This window comes from Cetorhinus maximus, chromosome 8 (genome assembly GCF_964194155.1).
Source record: "Cetorhinus maximus chromosome 8, sCetMax3.hap1.1, whole genome shotgun sequence".
Taxonomy (NCBI): Eukaryota; Metazoa; Chordata; class Chondrichthyes; order Lamniformes; family Cetorhinidae; genus Cetorhinus; species Cetorhinus maximus.
Window position 1 is genome coordinate 63,694,470 of NC_135886.1, and position 23,316 is coordinate 63,717,785.

Consider the following 23,316-nt stretch of genomic DNA (forward strand, 5'->3'; position numbering starts at 1 on the left):
CCCCCCACCCCCCCAACCATCCCCTCAAATTTCTCAGAATGCCCAGCAGCTGGCAAGACAGCAATCCCCATTCAAAATAAGAAACAGAACAAAAGGAAGGGAAACCTGTGCTCGGTGTGAGGAGCTCTGTTCGGTTCCAAGCTCACAATGAGTGAAGCAGTGGGACATCTTGGAATAAGTTGGGAAGGTTCTGCACTCCTCAGTCGCAGACCTTGCCAGGGTACCCAGGAATGGACAAGCCTCTACATCCAGCCTGAGAGCGAGCAAGAGAGAGAGAGAGAGAGAGAACTGTGTGTGTATATATTTTGTTACCAATGATACCAGGGTATTTACACTTCCCTTCTGACTCTTTGGTTTTGTTTTGTGTGCGGGGCACAATGTAAAGATATGCCATTGTATCTTTCATTTTTTTTACCTGTTCTGTAAATTTTACCTTTGCGCAGAGTTTCTTTTTGGTATACATATAAATATATATATATAGATCGCTTAGATGTATTTTGCCAAATATTTCAACAATTGATTGGTTTGTGCATGGTAATTAGACAACATATCAATGACAGAATATAGAATTTAGTTGCCACTAGTGTTCATCATTTCACACACAGTGTTGTTGGCATCCTGCATTTATCGCAAATTGCCAAGTATTAAACCTCAGCTGGCACCAGTTGCAGTAACATATTTACCCAGCCAAACCAAGGTAACTTTTCATCCTGAATGCAACAAAATCAGGCCAATTTTTTTCTATTAAAAAGAAATTATCCTTTTGTTTTGGAGGTAATTTTGAAAAAGCCACAATTAGTGTCTTGATTTAAAAGCAATATTTTTGTAAGTGTGTGTATAAAAAAATGGTAGAGGTGTAAATATAGAAATATGTAAGGAGGGGTGAGCGAGCTGTGTTAGATCTGTGACCGTTGATAGTCTTGTAAATCTTTTTTGTAGATAACGTTTTGTTGTTCTTAGTCATGGGTTTTGAATGGTTTTATGAATAAATATTTAAATCATCCTCATCCTGTCTCTCGAGTATTTGTTGGAGATTGTGGAGACTGTTTTAGAATGGTGCAGTGTTTCGCAGGTTCGCCCGGAGGAACGTTGACATTCAGCCCCTCGAGCCTGTTTTTGCCATTCTGTTAAACGTGGCTGATCTATATCTCGGTATCCATTTGCCTGTCTTGGTTCCACATTTCTTAATACCCTATCCTAATAAAAATCTATCACTCAAGTTTTGAAATTTTCAATTAACTCTCTATCCTCAACAGCTTTTTGGGTGGAAATTTTCAAGATTTCCACTCCTCTATGTGAAGAAGCACTTCCTTGCCTTGAATGGCCCAGTTATAATTTTGTGACTATGCCTCCTTATTGTGGACATTGCACCCCACCCCACCAGAGATAGGAACTATCAACCCTTTTGGTCATCTATAAGCACCTCAGTTAGTCACCTTTAATTTCTATAGTCTAGGAAATACAAGCCCATCTATGCTGCTTGGCGAAGATGGTGTCATGGGCACTGTGGAAACCAGCCAAGATTTCTCATTGCTCTCTAACATTGTTCCATTTAGACTTCATTTTCCTGTGTTATAACTCATGCTTGTATGTCAGTCAGACCATTACAAGAAGCCAAACTGCAGAAGGCCAATTGTGCACAATAAGTCTCTGAACGATTTCTGATTTGTGTGTGTGTGGAAACCGAAATTGCACAAGTGACACATTTCTGCTCTGTCACTATATTCCTTGTCATGGTGGGGCATCTATTCAAAACTTCTGGCACACAATTGTAAGCGTTTAAATGAGCTCTTAGCTTGGTTGTAGCTGTGACACCTCTGAATCAGAAGGTTGTGGTTTCAAGTTCCACTCCAGAGAGCTGAGGATATATTCTAGGTTGATACTGCAGTGCCATACTGAGGGAGTGCTGCACAGTCAGAAGTGTGGTCTTTTGCATGAAAGGTCAAAACTGAAGTCACGTCTGCCCTCCAGGGTGGACCAAACAGATCCCATGGTACTATTTCTAAGAAGAGCAGGGGAATTCTCCCCAGTGCCCTGGCCAATATTTATTCCTCAAAGAATACAAAAAAAATCATCTGGTCATTATCAGTTTGGTGCTAGCTTGCTGTGCACAGATTGGTCACCACATTTCCTATATTACAACGCTGGCAGTAAAACACAAGGACATCCGGAAATCAAGGAATTTTTTCATTGAAATGTAATGCCCCAATTTTATGAGCATTAAGGTGAAAATCTCTGTGGCAACAATATAGCCTGAACTAGAAGACATTGGTGAACCAGTTGAGTTTTTACAATAATCCAACAGCTTCATGGTCACTTTTGTTGAACCTAGCTTTTTATTAAACTAAATTGAACTCTCATTTTTGAAGTGCAGTGGTGGAAGTTGAGCTCATACTCTATGGATTACTGATCTAGAATCTCTGGGGATGTAAAAATCACTACACCAGAAGGCAGGAAAAATAACACAGCTAGTTTCAAATAATCATGAGGAGATATTGGAGGCAGCGACTTGGCAAATTAGTGATGGCTGTGTCTCAGCTTCTGTAATATTGGTTACAAAAAGAAACCTCGACAATTTAGTGACAATTTCATGCTACTGAAGCTGCCTTCTACACTTCAAGTAAAGCCGCATTATATTAAAATAAATAAATGAGCTGATCTTGCTCTGACGTGTTGTGCAGGCAGGTTTATTAAATGTTTACTTCAACCTATTAATGGATTCCATGAAACACATTCCCTGAGGGAAGATAAACATAACCTTTCCCTCTGTTTTCCTTTAATCTGACTCTATCCTTTTCTATGGCTCTATTTGAGACTGACCAGATTGCTTGGCAGAGAACTGGCATAGAATCAATGGGCTGAATCACCACCTTCTGTGCCATAATGATACTTAAAGTATTTTAACTAATTCTTCTTGGGAAAATGCTCTCTGATGCATACTGTTAAAGTCTCATAAAGTACAGTTGGACTGTTGCAGTTACTGTTATACTGCAGTGCCCACACTGGTACAATCGTTTGAAGATTATTTTGAATGTGAATTTAGCTCAGAACTCAGCTTACACACCATAGCAAGAAATGTGACACTCCCTTCTGGAGGTGATCTTGCAACATTTCAGGTTTTCAGCAGGTGTAGTATAACTCTGGTTCAGTGATGCAGCATTTCAATGGAATCCATTGGCTGCTTGAGTGGGCCAAGCATGAGGCTGTACACCCATACATTGAGTGCCCAAACATCACTTGACCTCACTGCAACCTGCATGAGATATTCCTGGCACTATAACTGACATCTGCCTTACAGTATGTTTCTAAGTCCCTTTCCGAATGATAACTGTAGTCTTTAGCATTTCTCTATAACCTGTTTTGTGGCAATACAAGAGAGGGATTGAATATAATTTAAATGTAAATGCCATGAATGGTGTTAGGCCTGTTACCATAACAACAGACAGCACTACCCATGGCAGGTCAACACTGAGTGCTGGGCAAAGGTAAATTAACTCAGTCATGTCCAACAGCAAAACTCTTGTTGGAGGAATCACCATCAAAAAGCAGACAAGCTAACTCTTTAAATAACCAACATTGTCCACAACCCCAGTATAGAGCAGTCTAATGATCGAAGACCATGAACAATCCAGCACGCAACCCAAGTATTCCAGTCCCTGCCTTATGGAGAAATTTAAGAGGATTTTCATTGAACTCCAACAATAGTCAACCCATGGTGATGATGATGATGGTGATGACAATAGTCAGGCTGGCCCAGGACATGGAGACTGTGAACCTTGATCAATCCCAGGTTAAATGAAATCAGTGTATATCGTCAAGTGACTCAGCCCTTCAGCAGAATTCAAATCAAATGAAGCACCTTCACCTGACTGGAGGCAGGCTGAGGAAAATCGGCCTCCCTTCAGCACTGAAGATCTAAGAACTTTGCCAAATAGACGAGGATGAAAGTAGGGACTAATTATTTCTGAGTCTGAATCACTGGACTCTGTTCCACTGCTGATGTACCTTTCTGTTGTCTGAAGGGCCTCCTTGCGCTGTAGCATCATGTGTGCTGGATGCACAGGCCTCAGTTTATTGGGATTCTGTCTCCAACCCAGGGGCAGGTACTGAGCCATGGGCCTTAACTCTGGCACATGTACTAGGCCAAGTGTTTTCATATCTGACTGGCTGTGTGATCTTTTGGAAGGCTGCAGGCTGTCATCCTGCTGGCTCTCCTCCTCCTTCACTGCGTTCAGAGTATTGCCACAGCGACCCCTCATCACAGCTTGTTGGTAAAGCCCATGATTGGCTAAGAAGCTGTGAGCAGGCAGGCTGACTGGGCGAGCCATACCTGAAGGCCGAACCATTTTCTCATCTGTTGAAGTGTGTCTGGGCACCCGAAGAGATCTGCACATAAAAATGTCCAAATTCGGGAAATTATCACTGATATGTTGACTCCCAGTTGTGAATTCGGGTGAGTTCTTGCATGTTAACTCTTCTGTATCAGTATCCATCCTGGTCCTGTTACTTTGAAAATGTTGCCTGCTTTTTTGAAATTGGACAGGATCCTTCGTGGTCTCAGTATCAATGTCACCGATGTAGGAAGTGGAGGCATTGCTGCTAGAGAAGGTTTCTAATGCTGGGTCAGCCTCGGGTTTGGACCGCTCCAGTTCGGTGGTAAATATAATATCCACTGCCGACTCCTTCCTCCCACTCTGTGCTGGCCTCTGCCGCACCTTAACCTGGGTGTCTCCTGAATGCCCAGTGTCCCCATGGTCATGTGTCAATTCCTTGACCTGAATAGAAGAGAAGGCATAATTCAATGCTTCAGAGATTTTCAATGAAGTGGGATGATTGGAGACTCATGCCGCAGTTGGGTAGATATTGACTTTGTGTGTTAATGCAAATGGCAAACAGTGAGTTGGCAGCCTGTTCAATGGAAATTAAAAATCGGGAGAGATGTAAAGTGAGCTGCTGACTCACTATCACCCATTTACAATATTGCACAATGTCACGATCTAGCCCAGTAACTACGACTGTTCCAAGAAGTCAACAACACCTTAATATTTAAGTCACCGATCTCAAGATTACATAGGGCTGGGGTACTGTCCACATTTGCGCCAGAAACATCTGTAAACTGGACACAAACCAATTACATGGTTTTAAAAGACGGGACACTTTTGGGCGTAAGTGAGGTACACTCGTAACTACAGTACACCCAAGACTTCTCGATATTAGACATCCATCCATCAAACCTTCCAGCTGATAGAATTTCTGCCCACACAACTGGTCACACCCCCAACTCCCAAACACAAGCACCCTCCAATTGCACTTCCTCAAGGACTTTGCAACACTGCCGCCCGATTTATAGGCACAGCAGGGAAGAAAATAAATTTGTTTTTTCTGGTCTTTCAATTGCAACTTTTGAGTTTTATTTGAAAGAAAGATCCTCTTTGTATTTTCTGTTTCTGACACCATTACAGTTCACTTTGAAAAATGGAAACGCTTTCTTGAATTGCAGCTTCTTAGACAATGCTGTACCTGCACAGACTCAAAGAAGGAATATTTGCCTGGGTTTGCTGTCCCCTTGTTTTCCTGACTTACGCTCACTTGGCAAAATTGGGTGCATTCTGTTGAGAATGGGGAGTTCTTGAGTGTGACTTGGCTTTGGCAAAATGAGGGCAACATTTTTTGTATTTTTGGGTCTAATTTCTGGATTGTGCCCAAGGAGGAAACTCCAGATCCTTTTTGTGGTTTCCACCAGTCTTGTGCTGAAATTACAGTGCATGACTGGGAGACTCTGTCCACCCCACCCAAGCAGAAACTCAAATCTTTGGTATCTTATCTGAGTATTTGATCTTCCTGTCATGCTTTTGGAAGCAGTCTTTATTAATACAACAGACAATTGAGAACAGAATCACAGAATCTTACAGTGCAGAAGAGGCCCTTCAGCCCATCGAGTCTGCACCGACATGTGAGAAACACCTGACCTACCTACCTAATCCTATTTACCAGCACTTGGCCCAAAGCCTTGAATGTTATGACATGCCAAGTGCTCATCCAGTTACTTTTTAAAGGATGTGAGGCAACCCGCCTCCACCACTCTCCCAGGCAGTGCATACGTCTTAGAGCGTTTCCTTCACTAACCTGTCTCCCCAGCTCGAGGCCTGTTACTGATGAATCTTCCTCAGACTGTACGTTACATGGCCTCCTGAAAAGCATCAATGGAAGAACAATTCATTGCCATAAAGTCACAGCACTTGTTTGAATATCACTCCCCTCTTCTTCAAAATAGTACCGTGAGATCTTTTATGTCCACCTGAGGGGGCAGACAGGGCTTCTGTTTATTATCTCATCTGAAAGATGCACCTTTGACAGTGCAGCACTCCCTCGGTACTACTGGAGCGTCAGCCTGGATTATGTGCTCAGGTTTTGGAATAGGGTTTGATCACAAAGTTCTCTGACTCAGAGGTGAGAAGTTGAGTTAAGTGACTAGTCTGTTTTTGGTTAGGGATAAATGTTGGCCAGAATGCTTGCAAAGTGATCTTCTACCTTCCCCTGAGCAGGTGAGCATGCCTTCATTTAACATTTTATCTGAGAGAGCATGCTTCTGAATCCATCAGTCCTGCACTGTCAGTTTAGATAAAGTGCTTGATTCTTGAGCCCACAACCTTCTGACTCAAGGTGAACTGACAATTCTCATATTTAAGAACTGCTATGTATGTAAAAGATTAAAGTAGATGAACTAGTGTAATGTGAAGTGAAACGGATACCAGTCATGGAGTGGTGAGAAGTGGAACTCGCTATCACATGGAGTAGTTGAATAGCATAGGTGGCTTTAAGGGAAGCTAGCTAGGTACATGAGGGAGAAAGGAATAGAAGGATATGCTGATAGGGGTTAGATGAACTAAGGTTCATGTGGAGCATTGATTTGTTGGACTAATTGGGTTATTTTTGTGGTCTTGACTCGATGTAATATTATGTAAGAAAAAAGGTGGAAGTTTAAATGGCCTTGAGTTTTGCAATCACAATCTCTTGAATATTACCTTTCAAATGGCACCTTCTTGAAATCTCCCTTGCTCAGATACTCAACCAGTTGTTTCTGAGTTCTTCCACTGAAACAACAGTTAAAAGTTAAAGAGAGAAGGAACTTACACATATATATATATATATATATATCACCTTTGATGGCCTCAGGATGTTTCAAAACCCCTTTCTGTACTTTTGAAATGTAGCCACTGTTGCACTGCAGCAAATGTAGTAGCCAATTTGTACACAGAAAGATACCACAGAAATGTGGTAATAATCTGTCTTAGTGATGCTGCTTGAGGGGAAAATATTGGCCAGGAGAGGAGAGAGCTTCTCTGCTCTTCCTCAAAATCGTGCCATGGGATCTTTTGCGTTCACCTTGAGAGGGCAGATGGAGCTTTGGCTTAACATCTAATCTGAAAGATGTCATCTCTGATATGTAGCAATCCCTCAGTACTGCATTGAAGTGTCAACCTATAATATGTTCAATAGTTCAGTTGTTTTGTGTTTGATTATGTGAGTGTGTTTACTATTGATGCTCACTGTGCTTGATTAGTTAAACTTAGGTGCAGACTCAGAGAAAAGTTAATAAACTGTAGAAAGAGCAGGAAGCCAGAACTGAAGCATGGAGTGGACATTTTAAATAACTGTGAATAAATCCAATTATCGACATAAAAACTATTGTCATCTCTGCATAGATCCAAGATATAAAATATATAACATTATGTGCCCAATTCTTGAGAGTGGGGCTTGAATCAACTACCTTCTGACTTAGGGGCAAGAGTACCACTCATTGAAAAGTGTCTGATACTATAAGATGATATTTGTTCCTGAATAGTTGAATTTAACCCCAATGATTAAAATGATATTTTTGTGCAATGAAGAGCAATATCCCTAGGGAGACCTCTCCACAATACCTGTACCGGAAGCAGGATCCTTTACTGTAAAATATGGGCTTAGGCTTCGATCTGGGTTCCTCAGGGAGCCTAAAGAAGGCATGATACTCAACGCAAGTCTTCCAGAAGTGCTTGCATGTATTACGGCTTGCCATCAGGAATTCCAAGGAGTCCTTGCACGAGGTGGTCTGGCATTTTTGGAGACAGGACATATTAGCAGACAAAGAATCACTTGATGCACATTAATCTCATGTATTGATGGAAGTAGAAGAAAGCCTTACAAAAATGTTAGAATGGAGCTTGATAAAGAAATGCCTCTTCTTAAAACTCAGCTTGCGTATTTTGGCCCAGTTGAACGTATTGATCTTCGTTTTGCCCTGGAATGAGAGTAGTCATTTGATATTATTCCTGTCACATCAACAACAACTTCATTTGGAAGGTGCCTTTAATGTAGTAAAACATCCCAGGGTGCTTAACAGGAGTGTAATCAGAATAATAATATGGTCATAGAGTCATAGGGGTCTACAGCACAGAAAAAGGCCCTTCAGCCCATCGAGTCTGCACTGGTCAAACAAGTACCTAACTATCCTAATCACATTTTTGAGCATTAGGCCCAGAGCCTTGTGTGCCGTGCCATTGCAAATGCACATCCAAATATTTCTTAAATGTTATGAGGGTTTCTGCCTCTACCACCCTTTCAGGCACTGAATTCCAGATTCCCACCACCCTCTGGTGAAAAAATTCTTCCTCACATCCCCTCTAAACCTCCTGCCCCTTACCTTAAATCTATGCCCCCTGGTTACTGATCCCTCCACCAAGGGGAAAAGTTCCTTCCTGTCTACCCTATCTATGCTCCTCATAATTTTATACACCTCAATCATGTTCCCCCCTCAATCTCCTCTGCTCCAGGGAAAATAACCCCAGTCTATCCAATCTCTCCTCATAACTAAAACTCTCCAGCCCAGGCAACATCCTGGTAAATCTCTGTGCACCCTCTCTAGTGCAATCACATCCTTTATAATATATACGTGACCAAACACTTGGTCAAAGAGGTAGATTTTATGCACTCTTAAAAGGGGGAGAGAGTGTTGAACAGGAGAAAAGATTTCTAGCATCTAAGACATAGCTGCCAATGGTGAAGTGAAGAAAGTAGGGTTACACAAGAGGCTGGAATTGGAGATGCACAAAGTTCTCAGTGTGTTGTAGGGCTGGAATGTGAAGCCATCTGTTCCACTGGTTCATGGCAGCTGAATAAGTCAAAAAGGTTTTCCCCCACCCCGCTTCAATAGGATGTGGGTGTTACAGGCAAGACCAGCATTGGTTGCCCATCCCTAATTGCCCTTGGACTAAGTGGCTTGCTCAGAGGGCAGTTCATTGCTATTAGTCTGGAGTCACATGTAGGCCAGACCAGGTAAGGATAGCAGGTTAGTAAATCAGATGAGGCTTTAGTTGTTATAGTACAAAGAGCAGCTTTATACTCCAGATGTATTAATTGAATTCAAACTCCACAAGCTGCTATGTTTGGATTTGAACCCATGTCCCCAGAACATGAGCCTCAGTCTCTGGATTACTAGTCTAGAGACATTACCACTATACTACCGTTGCCCCCATGACCTAGGCTTTATTTATTACCTAGGACTCTATGATGTTTTGGGGCTCACTCCTATATTTAATATTAGTCCCATCACTTTACAAGAAGCTAAATTACATTTTCTTTTTTCATTGGATTCTAAGATCTTTGCCAGTTTTTAGGATCAAATCCCATTATTCCATCCGTTTTTCTTGAAAATTGTGATTCGGTATCCTTGGCTACCAATGCACAGAATAGCAAAGCAGCTTTCTACAATGAAGCTGGACACTAACACAGTAACATCGACTGCAGTGATGTTCTATGGTAACAATAATGACACTCCAACCAGAGAATTTATCTGAGGAACTTTATGTGAGGAACTCCCCAAAACCCTTTCATTAGAGTTTGACATATTTGTATAGTTTGTGTACTCATACAGTTTGTGTATCCATGGCAACTCGTGTACCATACAGTTCCTGTATTTTGACCTATGTATACTTAATAATGTATATAGTTTGCATACAGTTGCTGTATCTCTATCATTCCTCTATAAATATGGTTCTTCTATCAATGCTGTTACCATATGTCTTTGATTCCTGTTTCAGTCAAAATTCCGGTAGGTTCCTGCATCAATACAATTTCTGCATCAATATGGTTACTGTATTGGTATAGATCCAGTATCAATATGGATCCTGTGTGGAATATTTTAAGCCCGCAAAGACCCACAAAACATTTTCAGTCTAATCTTTATTGAAATAGTACTTCTTTAAATATAGGATTTTGAGTTATTCTTTTGCGAAAAACTTTAAGGGCAGAATTTTCCCGTTGGCAAGTAAAATGACGTGCGGTGAAGTCGGGCGAGCGTCCCGATGTCACCGCGTGCCATCGCGATATTTTGTTGGGCGGGTGCGCGTTGATCTCTGATGCCCACCCGCCATTAATTAACAGGCCACTTAAGGCACTTGACTCACCAATCAACGGCGATTTTTTGGCGCCCGTGCGATCTTCGGGCGGGCGGGTAGGACACATTCGTATAAACCTCATCCACGGGCTCAGTGGGGTCGTGAGTGTGCTCTGTCAAATATTGATTTTTCAAAGTTACTGACATTTGCCTGTGTGAGCTGCAATACTTCAAAACGCATACCAGCTGCTTGGCCTGGACTAAGGTCAGCACTCTGCAGTGAGTTATTTTTTCTGTGCCTGCAGGTTTCAGGAAGCCTTCCCTTAGCCTGGGAATGGGAGCTGAACTCTTCACTGGAGGCACCTCCTCTGAGGAGGAAGGGAGGGCTAGAAGCGGGAAGAGGCCAGGAGTGCACATTCAGCCTCCAGGAGAGCCACCTTTGGGAGGACAGGCGCAGGCACAAGGGGTGCAGGGCCAAGAGGCAGTCCAAGGCAGAAGGGACCACAGAAGACGCCACTATCTTGCTGCCAGGGTATACAGGCGGCGAAGCAGCTACCTCAATATGTCTGAGGTGCAGTGTCAAAGGAGGCTCCGCCTCTCAAGGGAGGCAGTCAGCTATATCTGTCAGATGATTGGGCCTGAGATCTCCACGGTCTGTGTGGGTGGACACCCCATGCCAGTGCCTCTGAAGGTCACAGCTGCCCTCAACCTCTATGCCTCTGGCTCCTTCCAGGGTTCAGTGGGTGATCTTTGCGGTATCTCCCAATCAGCTGTCCACACTTGTGTCAAGCAGGTTACAGACACTCTGTTCAGGCGTGCATTGGCCTTCATCTACTCCCGCTGGGACCATGCAAGCCAGACACAGCGAGCCAGAGGCTTTGCGGCGATTGCTGGCTTCCCCCATGTCCAGGGTGCTATAGGCTGCACACATGTGGCCATCAAGGCGCCAGCAGGTGAGCCCGGTTCCTTCATCAACAGGAAGGGCTTCCACTCCATGAACGTGCAGATAGTGTGTGACCACAGGATGCTGATTCTACAAGTCTGTGCAAGGTACCCAGGCAGCTCCCACGACGCCTACATCCTGAGACACTCCCAGGTGCCGGGTCTCTTCAGTGCTCCAGCCCGGCTGGATGGTTGGCTGCTGGGTGACAAGGGCGATCCCTCAGAAGGTAGCTCATGACCTCTCTGTCATCCAAGAGCAGAAGCGGAGCAGCGGTACAATAGGTGCCACATCTTCACAAGGGCTGTGGTGGAGAGAGCCATTGGTCTTCTCAAGATGCGCTTCTGATGCCTGGACCACTCAGGGGGCGCACTCCAGTAACCCCCAGATCGTGTGTCGCTGATAGTGGTTGCATGCTGCGCTCTCCACAATCTTGCGCTGGAAAGGGGGGACGCAGTGGACGATGAAGATGTCGACGCAGTGGCTGCAGCTGCACACGATGAGTCCAGCAGTGAGTCCGAGTCCGAAGATGAGCATGCACAAGGAAATGCTGAGGGGGTAGACGCTGACCCGGGCATACTCGAGGGAGACAGGGACACCCGAGAGGCTTTCACCCAATGAACCTCCAGCTACTACAACCACATATGGACCTCCAGGACAAGCCTGGGCTGTAGGCTCCATACTTGATACCTAAGTGCAAAATCTGCCTGGAAAGGAACATTAATTAAGGTTATTGTTAATAAAGCTGAATGCCCCATGAAACACTCATTACATTTTTGGAAACCATCCGCCTGCAGAACAGAAGAGGCACCCTCAGCCATGGTGACATGTCTGAATTTAATATTACAAACAAAGAAACTTAATGAAACAAAATGACAAAGGTTTTAAACATCACACCAACTCATAAAGACCTCAATGCGGGCCAACACAAAAGCACCAGTAATAAGCCCGTGGTGTGCCTAAGGTGCCTTATGTTTACGTTTTTGGGTGCTACATCTTGGTGCTGCCCCCTCGCTGGGAGTGGCATCTGAGACAGCCTGCTCACTCTGCTGTCCTGTTGGCCTTGATGACCTTGGCGGCCGTCCTCTGGCCCATGGATCCTGTGCTGGCCCTGCCTGGGAGGGAGCGGCCATTTCCACATCTGGCATCTCCTCAGTCGTTACAGCCTCACCGGATGCAATGGTCACTGGCAGGGGGGGGCGGAGGAGCTGCCACCGTCATCCGGAGCGCCCTGAGAGGAGCCCGCAGAGATGAAAGACAGCTGCTGCACTGACGTGAGGTCGCTTCGGACCTCCCTGCTCATCGTGAATGGATGGGCACCAAGCTGGGAAACTTGGCGCCCAGACCATCTCCCACACTGGCACTAACCAGTTGAGGTCAATGCCAATGTGAGGGCTTGCTGGTCTGAGCGCATCCCCAGGAAGCCCTGATGGGTCTCCTGGAGTAGCCTCTCCACGAGAGTCACCACTCTCTCCATGGAGGACGCATGGCCCTCGGCCATGAGGATCATTGCTTCGGCGATAGTCCGCGTAGACTCCTCCACAACGGAGACCAAGCCAAGCATAGCCTCATGTATTACACCCAGATGCTCCCGCACACCCGGCCATGGTTCCTGTGCTTGCTGCGTCGCGGACGACTCCAGAGACACATCAGCTGGCACCGACTGAGCATGTGCCTGGTCCCCTGCAGTCCTTGGCCTGCTGGCACCATGGGCACTCTCTGTCTCTGCCAGCTCCTCCAGCGACTGTGAAGTGCCTTCGTCGCTGTGCCCCGGGACACTAGCCAATGTTCTAATTCCCACCGAGATGCTAGTATCTGCTCTGATGACTGCCTGGCAGAGATGGTGTGACGCTGGTGAGACTTCAGGGCCCTCAGATGTGAGAGGGGACCTCTGCTGCTCCTTCCCCAGGCCCTACTCCGCTGATGCTGAAAGGAAGAACAAGGACAGTGGATCAGTTGACGTGGAGACAATGTCAATGTACATCCCTGTCCCCTGGATCATTATGCACTCATTCTTCCATAAGCAATGGTCAAGCCATGTTGCAAACTTCAATCACTGAACACTGGGAAAACAATGGTGACCTCACTGCTGGGCATACATACCTGCCCATGGCACCCTAGCCTCACTGATACCGGTGGATGTGGGCACATGGCGCCTCTCCAAATCAAGGGCCTCCTGCTCAAAGCGGCTGAGAATCGCCAACTGTGCCGGACCGCTGCCAGTCCTCATCCGCTTGTCGGCATTATGTGCATTCTTCTCCTGAAAAGGAGAGAAGAGCATTGATTAGTGCTACTTGTACCTGGATTCTCTTCGCGGACGGCCCACCCCAACCAGAGAGGTACATTGCAGACCTCCAGTGCCTCCTTACCCCGCTGCTGCCGAACACTCACACAAAGATGCTAGGCCTGACCCCACACCCCCAACCCCTTGGCCAAATGCTGCCTACATCACATTTGGCACCATACGGCCTAACCTTCCATAGCAAGGAGGCGCAAGCACATGGAGCGCAGAGGACAGCGGATCGATCAGCGCCAACGCCACTTTGAAGCTCCTCTCCCAGCATGTCATCACCCTGACTTGGACATGTCATGGAGTTCCAGCACTGCGCCTAGGTTCATCTCCCCCAGGTTGTCCCTAAAGTAGCAATGTGAGTCTCAGTGTACCACATGCTGCGGGGGCAGAACCCATCTCTTCACCACCCTCTCAGGGTGACCTCGGCCTGGGCAATATCTGCTGGCCCACCCAGCGAAGGACACATGTCGTCAATGATTCACTGCAGCCACTACACTCAGACTTGGGTGGGGGAGGCACCAGGGGAAAAGCCTACCTGCTGGGTTAAGTGAGCAATGCCAACATTGTCCTCACCCTTCCTGAGCGCAACAGGTCGTTGAAGCGCTTGTGGCACTGGATCCAGGTGCGCCGCACCATGTCGTGGGAGCTCATCACCTCCGCCACCTCCTCCCAGGCACGTTTGGTCATTTGGGAGGGGCTGCTCCTCCCATCCTCAGGTGCGAGGACCTCCCGCCTTGCTGCCACCTCCTCGAGGAGGGCAGCAAGGCAATCATCAGAAAAACAAGGGACACAGTGCCCCCCCGTGCCCTACCCTCCTGCCTGGCCTGCTCACCAGCAGCGCTCTGGGGAGCCCTTCCACTGGCCATGATTCACAGCCTTGGAAAGGCTGCAGCAACTTTTTAAAACAGGCCGCCGGGTTGCCATTGGACCCAGTGGTCATTGCAATCCCGCCGCCGCCCACCCACTCCCGCTGTCCTCGGGAACCATGATTCATGTTGGGCGGGCCTTAATTGGCCCGTCCGTGTAAAATGGCGGCACGGATCCAACCTCGGGCGGCGATCGGGTCTACGCCCGCCCATGCCCGCTCCTGCTCCGACCCCCCCGTCAGCCAGAAAATTCTGCCCAAACAGAATCTAAACTTCTCACTCTGGGAAAAGTTACATTTTATTTTATTCATTCATGGGATGTGGGTGTCTCTGGCTGGGCCAGCATTTATTGCCCATCCCTAATTGCCCTTGAGAAGGTGGGTACACCAACAGTGCTGTTAGGAAGGAAGTTCCAGGACTTTGACTCACTGACAGTGAAGGAACGGCGATATATTTCCAAGTCAGGATGGTGAATGGCTTGGGGGGGAACTTCCAAGTGGTGGTCTTCCCATGTATCTGCTGCCCTTGTCCTTCTAGATGGTAGCAGATGTGGGTTTGGAAGGTGCTATCTAAGGAGCCTTGGTGAATTCCTGCAGTGCATCTTGTAGATTGTACACACTGCTGCCACTGTTCGTCGGTGGTGGAGGGAGTGAATGTTTGTGGATAGGCTGCCAAACAAGTGGACTGCTTTCTCCTGGATGGTGTTGAGCTTCTTGTGTGTTGTTGGAGCTGCACCATCCAGGCAAGTGGAAAGTATTCCATCACATTCCTGACTTGTGCCTTATAGATGGTGGCAGAAAATAAAAGCTCATTGTGCAGGGATTAACATATTGGTATGGGTAGAAGATTGGCTAGCTAACAGGGAGCAGAGATTTGGCATAAATGGGTCTTTTTCTGGTTGGCAGGATGTGACAAGTGGTGTGTCACAGGGATCAATGCTGGGGCCTCAACTTTTTACAATTTATATAAATGACTTGGATGGAGGGACTGAAGGAATGGCTGCTAAATTTGCTGATGACAAAGATAGGTAGGAAAGTAAATTGTGAAGAGGACGTAAGGAGTCTACAAAGTGACATGGATAGGTTAAATGAGTGGGCAAAGATCTGGCAAATGGAGTATAATGTGGGCAAATGTGAAATCATTCATTTTGGCAGAAAGATTGAAAAAGAAGCTTATTATCTAAATGGTGAGAGATTGCAGAGCTCTGAGATTCAGAGGGAGCTGGGTATCCTAGTGCATGAATCACAAAAGGCTAGTGTGCGGGTACAGCAGGTAATTAGGAAAGCTAATAGAATGTTATCATTTATTGTGAGGGGAATTGATTACAAAATTAGGGAAGTTATGCTTCAGTTGTATAGTGCATTGGTGAGACCACATCTGGAGTATTGAGTACAGTGCTGGTCTCTTTATTTAAAGAAAGATGTAAATGCATTAGAAATAGTTCAGGGAAGGTTTACTAGACTAATAGCAGGAATGGTTGGGTTGTCTTATGAGGAAAGGCCAGACAGGTTAGGCTTGTATCCACTGGAACTTAGCAGATTAAGCAACGACTTAATTGAAACCTTTAAGGTCCTGAGGGGCCTATATAGGGTGGATGTGGAGAAGGTGTTTCCTCTTGTGGGAGAATCTAGAACTGGGTCACTGTTTAAAATAAAGGGTCGCTCATTTAAGAATGAGATGAGGAGAATTTTGTTCTCTGAGGGTAGTGAGTCTTTGGAACTCTCTTCCTCAAAAGCTGGTGGAAGCAGAGTCTTTGAATATTTTGAAGGCAGAACTAGTTAGATTCTTGATTAACAAAGGGGTGAAAGGCTATCGGGGGTATGCAGGAATGTGGGGTTGAGGTTACAGTCAGATCAGCTATGATCTTATTGAATGGCGGAGCAGGCTCGAGGGGCTGAGTGGTCTACTCCTGCTCCTAATTCGTATGTTCGTATGACAGGCTTTGGGGAGTCAGGAAGTGAGTTATTCCCAACAGGATTCTGGGCCTCTGACCAGCTCTTTTAGCCACAGTATTTGTATGGCTGGTCTGATTCAGTTTCTGGTCAATGGTAACCCTCAGGATGTTGATAGTGGGAGATTCAATGATGGTAATGCCATTGAGTGTCAAGGGGCGATGGTTAGATTCTCATTTTTTGGAGATGGTGTCATTGCCTGGCATTTGAGTGGCACAAATGGTACTTCCAACTTGTCAGCCCAAGGTTGGATATTGTCCAGGTCTTGCTGCATTTGAACATGGACTATTTCAGTATCTGATGAGTTGCGAATGGTGCTGAACATTGTGCAATCATGGTATTTGATGCGGGAGAGCTGTTTGTTTGTTTGCACTGCAATTATTTTAATCAATAGAAAAAAACTGGTTAAAAGCCAACGGCTAGTGATTTACTGGAAATAAAATGACAGGGATGAGCTCTAAGCTTTGGACTTTTTAAAATTTCAGTTCAGCTAAGAATCCTCATCTCAGTGGAACTTGTCTGTATTTGGAAACCCAAGTGGCTGTGATGAGAAGGATTGATCCGTCTCTATTTTCCTCCACGCCAAAGCTCTGTTGGTGAGAACCTCAAGCTCTCTACTGGGGCTAGTGATCTGCCTTCACATAAGGGTGCTCCAGATCGACAGCATTGGACTTTATACTTTTTTCACATGAAGTCTACTCTTCAATTGCCCTATCGCTTTGTTATGCGTGTGTGTGTATATAGATAGTTATACTTCCAGATTACAATTGTGTGTTAACTAGTTCTTGCAACTTAAAGAAGAGATTTTGTTTTATCAGCAATCAATCATTATGAGATAATTGAAAGAAGCCTAATTAAAATTTCTTTTGTCCCAGGTCTAACAGTAGCAAAGATAAATAATTGGCCATTTTGGTGAGTGAATTAAACTTTCAAACTAATGGTATGACCTGCAGAGTAGTGGGGCTAGATCAACTGTACATTCCTCCCATCCCAGTTGTAACAAATAACTTTCAAGTAATAAGTTGTATCAAATAGTTGTCCCTACCACTTCACTATGCTTAACAAATTTCATCATCTTATCCACGCCTCTCATGCCACCCCTCCCAAGCCATTCCAACCATCCCATGCCAACCCTATCCCACTCTTTCCATCTCTATCACTCCCAGCAGTTGCATCCCACCCCTCAGAGAAACAATCTCTCCATCCAGGGTAACTCGGTGGTTGTGCTCTCCTTAACTTCCACTGCTTTTGTTCTTCACGAGCCGCTCCCCCATATCCACCAACTCTAACCATCGGCAGCTGCACATGCATCATGTGCTCTAGTTCTTTGTGCGTGCACATGCCTCAGCGCATGCCAGGCACCACCCATCAAATAAACCCAGCAACAAACACAACGCTGCCTGGAAAGACAAAAACTGAGCGTTATTACTAAAGATGTTGGGCTGAATATTCCCCCCGTCAGGGGGGTTGTGTGGGGACAGGCGGGAGCGAGCGTGAACCCGATTGGCGCTCCCAATCGGGTGCGTGCCGCCATTTTACATGGGTTGGCCAATTAAGGCCCGTTCAGCGTCACACTGAACGCTCCCTGAATGGGCGGGAGGGGGATTCCCTGAGGTGCCTTAGGGAGATTAGCTAAGTTCTGAAAAATTTAATAAAGGAAAAATAAAATTTTAAGGACATGTCCCCTCATGTGAAACTGTTACATGTGCATTAATTTTTTCAAAAATTTTAATTTAATTAATAAACCCTTCATGAAACCTCATCCCGCCCGTGGATGAGGTTTCATGAAAAATTCAAAGGCCGCCTGGGCTCTTTACCTGCCTGGTTGGATGGGTAGCATTCTTAACCACTTTAATTACTTTCTTAATGGCCTTTACAGGCCTTCGACAGTTTGGTGGGCACGCAGACAACACGACTGCATGCCCGCCGAACTGACAATCTAAATAACGCATGGTGACGTCGGGGCGCCCATCCAACGTCACCGAGCATTATTTTACGCATTGGCGAGTGGGCCCCACCCCCGTTTGCCAACCGGAAAATTCTTCCCGTTGTTATAATTCTACACCAAATCCAGCTACATGCGATGCAGCCTGTGATGTGATACCTCTTCACAACACACCTGAAAGACAAAAATGCCCATGTGTAAAACAGCCAGATTGATTTGTGTTCCTTCTCCATCATTGGCTGGATGAAGTCTGATGCCATACATCTCCAACTTCCGAGCTGTGTCCAGGAGGTGAGTTTCAGATTCCGCTGATGTCAGCCCACTGTGCAAAGGTCAAAGGTTTATTCATCAACTATGAGCAAAGTACCCCAGTAAACCTTACAAGAATCCTTTCTTTATGGACTCAACATCAAATAGGATATTCAGCCCAAAATAATTGCTTTGAATGTTATTACCATTTCACATTAAATTTCAGACTAAGTCCATTCTGTGTGTTAGTGGTCTAGTGACCTACAGGATAAGACCATTTTAGTGAGGTAGGGAGGAGTTTTTACAATTGCATTCTTGGATGTAGCTGTGATTAGCAAAGCCAGCACTTATTATACATTCATAGTTTCGGCCTTAAAAAGATGATGCTGGGCCTTCTTCCTGAGCCACTGCAACTGTGTGAAGGTGACAGGCAAGTGTCTTTCGTTCTTGAGGTGTGAGCATCACTGGCAAGGCCAGAATTTATTGCCCATCCCTAATTGCCCTTGAGAAGGTTGTGGTGGTGAGCCGCCTTCTAGAATGGCTGCAGTTCATCTGCTATAGGTACACCCACAGTGCTGTTCGGGAATTATTTCCAGGATTTTGACCCAGCAACACTGAAGGAACAGCGATATAGTTCCAAGTCAGGATGGTGTATGATTTGGGGGGGCAACTTGCAGCTGGTGCTGTTCCCATGCATCTGCTGCCTTTGTTCCTCTACATGGTAGAGTTTTTAAGTTTGGGAGGTGCTGTTGAAGAGGTTTGGCGAGTTGCTGCAGTGCATCTTGCATATGGTATGTGTATTGATGGAGGAGGGAGCGAATGTTTAAAAAGAAAGCTAAGAAAGACTTGCATTTTTATAGCACTTTTCATGACCACTGGATGCCTCAAAGCACTTTACAGCCAATGACGTGCTTCTGAAGTGTAGTCACTGTTGTAATGTACAAATTGTGGAAGCCAATTTCCTGCAATCAGCAGTGTGATAAAGACCAGATAATCTGTTTTAATGATGTTGATTGAGGGATAAATACTGGCCAGGACACCGGGGAGCCCTGCTCTCCTTCAAAATAGTGTCAGGGGATTTTTACATCCACCCGAGCAGCCAGATGGGACTTTGGTTTAAAGCCTCATGTGAAAAATGTCACACTCGGTCAAATGCTGCCTTGATGTCAAGGGCAGTCACTGTCACCTCACCTCTTGACTTCAACCCTTTTGTCCATGTTTGGGCCAAAGTTGTAATGAGGTCAGGAGCTGAATGGCCCTGGCAGAACCCAAACTGAACATTAATAAGCAAGTTATTGCTGGGTAAGCAACTTCACTTCTGACCTTAAGATGGAGGGAAGGTCATTGATGAAGCAGCTGAAGATGGTTGGGCCTAGGGCACTACCTGAGGAACTCCTGCAGCAGTGCCCTGGGACTGAGATAATTGACCTCGAACAATCACAACCATCCTCCTTTGCACTAGCCTAAAATGGTTCCCATATTTTTCATTCTGGATTCTTCCTTCTCTGGTAGTTGTTGTTACCAGCGCTGGAGGGGGTGGGGGCAGTGGGGATGCCCAAGGTCAATAGGATGACATTGGTTGGGCCTGTTGATTTTTTTATGCCCCACTTTCTACATCTTGTAGGAAAGCTTGCTATCTTTTCTCTGCAATTAATAGAGACACATGAACTGACCCCTGCATTCTTTCTCACCAAATATAAATAAGACATTTATTAAAAACAAGAGCAAGATTAGGCCACATAGTCCCTTGAGCCTGCTCTGCTATTCAATAATATCATTGCTAAACTTCTACCTCAATTCCATCTTCCGCCCTATCCCCATGTCCCTTGACTCCTTTTGTGTCCATAAATTTATCGATCTCAGTTTTGAACAACTCAGCGACTGAGCATCCACAGCTTTCTGGGGCAGAGAATTTTAAAGATATTGAGTGAAGAAATTTCTCCTTGTGTCAGACCTAAATATGTAAAAGTAAATAAATAAAATACAACCTTTTCCAATTGTTTAGTGACCTTCTAATGATCAATGACTTTGCCAGGCACTCTTCACGCAGCGTCAAATTGAATATATCAAATCTCTCAGGATCATCCTAGGTGAATTCTTTTTGAAGTTTTAATGTAGATAAACAAAATATCGAGTTTGTACACAGCAATGCCCCACAAACAGCAACCTGATGAGTGATGTGTTAATCTATTTTTCCAGTGATGTTAGTTGAACATGAATATTGGTCAGAACACTGAGGAGAACATCATGGCATTTTTCAAAATAGTTCCATGGGATCTTTGACATCCACCTGAAAGAGCAGGTTTACATCTCAGCCAAAAGACGGCACTTCTGACAGTGCAGCCCTCCCTCAGTACCTTACTGGAGTGTCAGTTCCGATTATGTGCTCAAGTCTTTGCCGTAGGACTCACTCCAACTCAAAGGCAAGTGTACTACCAACTGAATCAAAGATACTAAAATACCTCGTCACATTGAATTCTGTAGAGCCTTTATTTTATTTTGTACTTACGCGAGTTTCTGGTGAAAATTCATTATTTTGTGAATCAGGCGTTCCTGGTTTGGAATATATATCTTAGTTTGTAAATGTGTTCTGTCCAATTCTTCATCAAAATCGCCAACCTCAGCTTCAAGATAAGAAGACAAATATACAAAGAGAGGGAAGGTAAAGGGAAACGTGCGTAGCAAACCAGAAAAGTAAGAAATAAATGAGCAAGATCCAATGGGGGAATTTTAATTTGGCGTGAAAGGCTATGAAAGGATATATGGATAACCTACTCACTATATCTGCTGTCTGATTGGAAATAGTGCACATTGAGCAGCTAATTCCATACTGTCCGTCAGACACCTTATCCAAGTTGATATCCCTAATGAGTTAAAACCATTAACATTATGCTTCGAGGGTGGGGGGGAGGTGGGGAGGGGCGGCGTATAACTAGCAAGGGCAATGCCAGCATTGGTTGCCTGTCCCTAATTGCCCTTGAGAAGGCAGTGGTGAGCTGCCTCCTTGAACCGCTGCAGTCCATATGGTGTAGGTATACCCACAGTGCTGTTAGGGAATGAGTTTCAGGATTTTAACCCAGCGACAGTGAAGGAACGGTGATGTACTTCCAAGTTAGGATGTTGAGTGACTTGGAGGGGAACTTGGAAGGATCCCAAGATATTGCTGCTGATGATGGAGGTGGAGATTCACTTACTTTAGGAAGAACAATTTGTCCTTACACAGATAGGCTGACTTTCTACTCTTATTCTCATTTGTATGTCATGTACATCCACCTGTTCAACCCTATATTCATGTTGTATGAGATAGGGTGGAGTCTGTGCTTGGCCTCTCAGGATGTCAACCAGAGACCAAGTGAGCTGAAGAACAAACTTTCTGCAAGTATTCCTTTTGGCAATGAGGTTTGGTCACACAGGTTTCTCCTGTGGTTATGTATACAATCTTGCCAAATCTGGAGTCAGGGAATGCGGTTGGTCCCTGGCGAGGCTGGGGAAGATGACATGAATGCTCAGGCCTGGTTCCCAGGCCAGGCTGGGGAAAGAGCACACAAAGGATTGGGCCCGGTTTGAACAGGCCAGACTGGAGGGGTGGGGGATGGGGGGTGGGTGTCGGGGGGAGCATACGAAGGCTCGGGCCCAAGGGTCCTGTGAAGGAAAAACCAGTAAAACTTGGCAATGGCTGGTACTGGGCTGAACTGGGGTTACATTTTAAGATGTACACGACCAGTTCAGACTTGTACCAGTCACTTCCCAAGTTTACTGGGTTTTCCTTGCCTGGGAGCCTGGAGGAGGAGCACATGAAGGCTCATGCCCATGGTTTCCAGGCCAGGCTGGGAGAGGAGCCCTTGCTACTGGTCAGCTGAAGAAAAGCTTCCCCCAAGGCAGGGCGAGGGTGAACAAGGCTCTATGAAACCTGGGCTACAGCTGCCAGCCTCAGTAAGTCAGTGTGAACACATGTATATCTGGCATGGACATAAATCTGAAACTAACATTTAAAAATAAAAGTAACATAACTGCTATGGCAGGCAGGGATCCCAGATTTCTTTCACTGCTCAATGAGACATTTAAGCCTCTTTAGAACTCCGTTGAGTGGATAGTTTTAGCTGTTACTCACCCTGGATGATGTAAGACAGTAACAGTGCGACACTGTTGTCATTGCAATGAAGTCTCCCAGCAACCAGGTCCCGTTTGATTTGCTGAGCAAACATATACCTGTGGAAGTAACAAGATCAGTTAGATCTTCAGCCAATTGCAGCCTGGATGTCAGACAGACCGGCAGCATATTCAGTCCTTCAAAGAAGGCCAGAATCAGAGCAGAGACTCCCCCTTTGGGGCCCCTTACAGCAAGTGCAGCACAGAAAGAGGCCATTCAGCCCACAGTGGGTCAGCTGTGACTCTTGTCTCTGAGTCAGGGGATCATGGGCTCATAAAAACAAAAAGCTAAAAGCTACTGCGGATGCTGGAAATCCAAAACAAAAACAGAATTACCTGGAAAAACTCAGCAGGTCTGGCAGCATCGGTGGAGAAGAAATCAGTTAACGTTTCGAGCCTTCACGGCCCTTCGGCAGAACTGAAGCATAGTTAGGAGAGGGGTGAAATATAAGCTGGTTTAAGGTGGGGTGGGGGGGCGGTGGGGGGGACAGAGAAGTTGAGGGTGTGGTGATTGTGGAGATAAGCAAGCAGTGATAGGAGCAGATAA

General features: G+C 45.5%; 1 protein-coding gene across 1 annotated transcript in view; it reads right to left on the reverse strand.

Moving 5' to 3' along the window:
- Positions 1 to 3,791: 3,791 nt before the first annotated feature.
- LOC144683194 (FERM domain-containing protein 7-like) overlaps positions 3,792 to 23,316 on the reverse strand; it is a 62,414-nt gene continuing 42,889 nt past the window's right edge. Inside the window, exons 5-12 of the mRNA XM_078546153.1 lie at positions 22,732 to 22,829; positions 21,130 to 21,244; positions 18,546 to 18,693; positions 8,186 to 8,281; positions 7,926 to 8,092; positions 7,026 to 7,094; positions 6,127 to 6,190; positions 3,792 to 4,775 (exon numbers count right to left, since the gene is read on the reverse strand). Coding sequence (XP_078402279.1) covers positions 3,792 to 4,775; positions 6,127 to 6,190; positions 7,026 to 7,094; positions 7,926 to 8,092; positions 8,186 to 8,281; positions 18,546 to 18,693; positions 21,130 to 21,244; positions 22,732 to 22,829 — 1,741 coding nt within the window. The remainder of the gene's footprint in view (positions 4,776 to 6,126; positions 6,191 to 7,025; positions 7,095 to 7,925; positions 8,093 to 8,185; positions 8,282 to 18,545; positions 18,694 to 21,129; positions 21,245 to 22,731; positions 22,830 to 23,316) is intronic.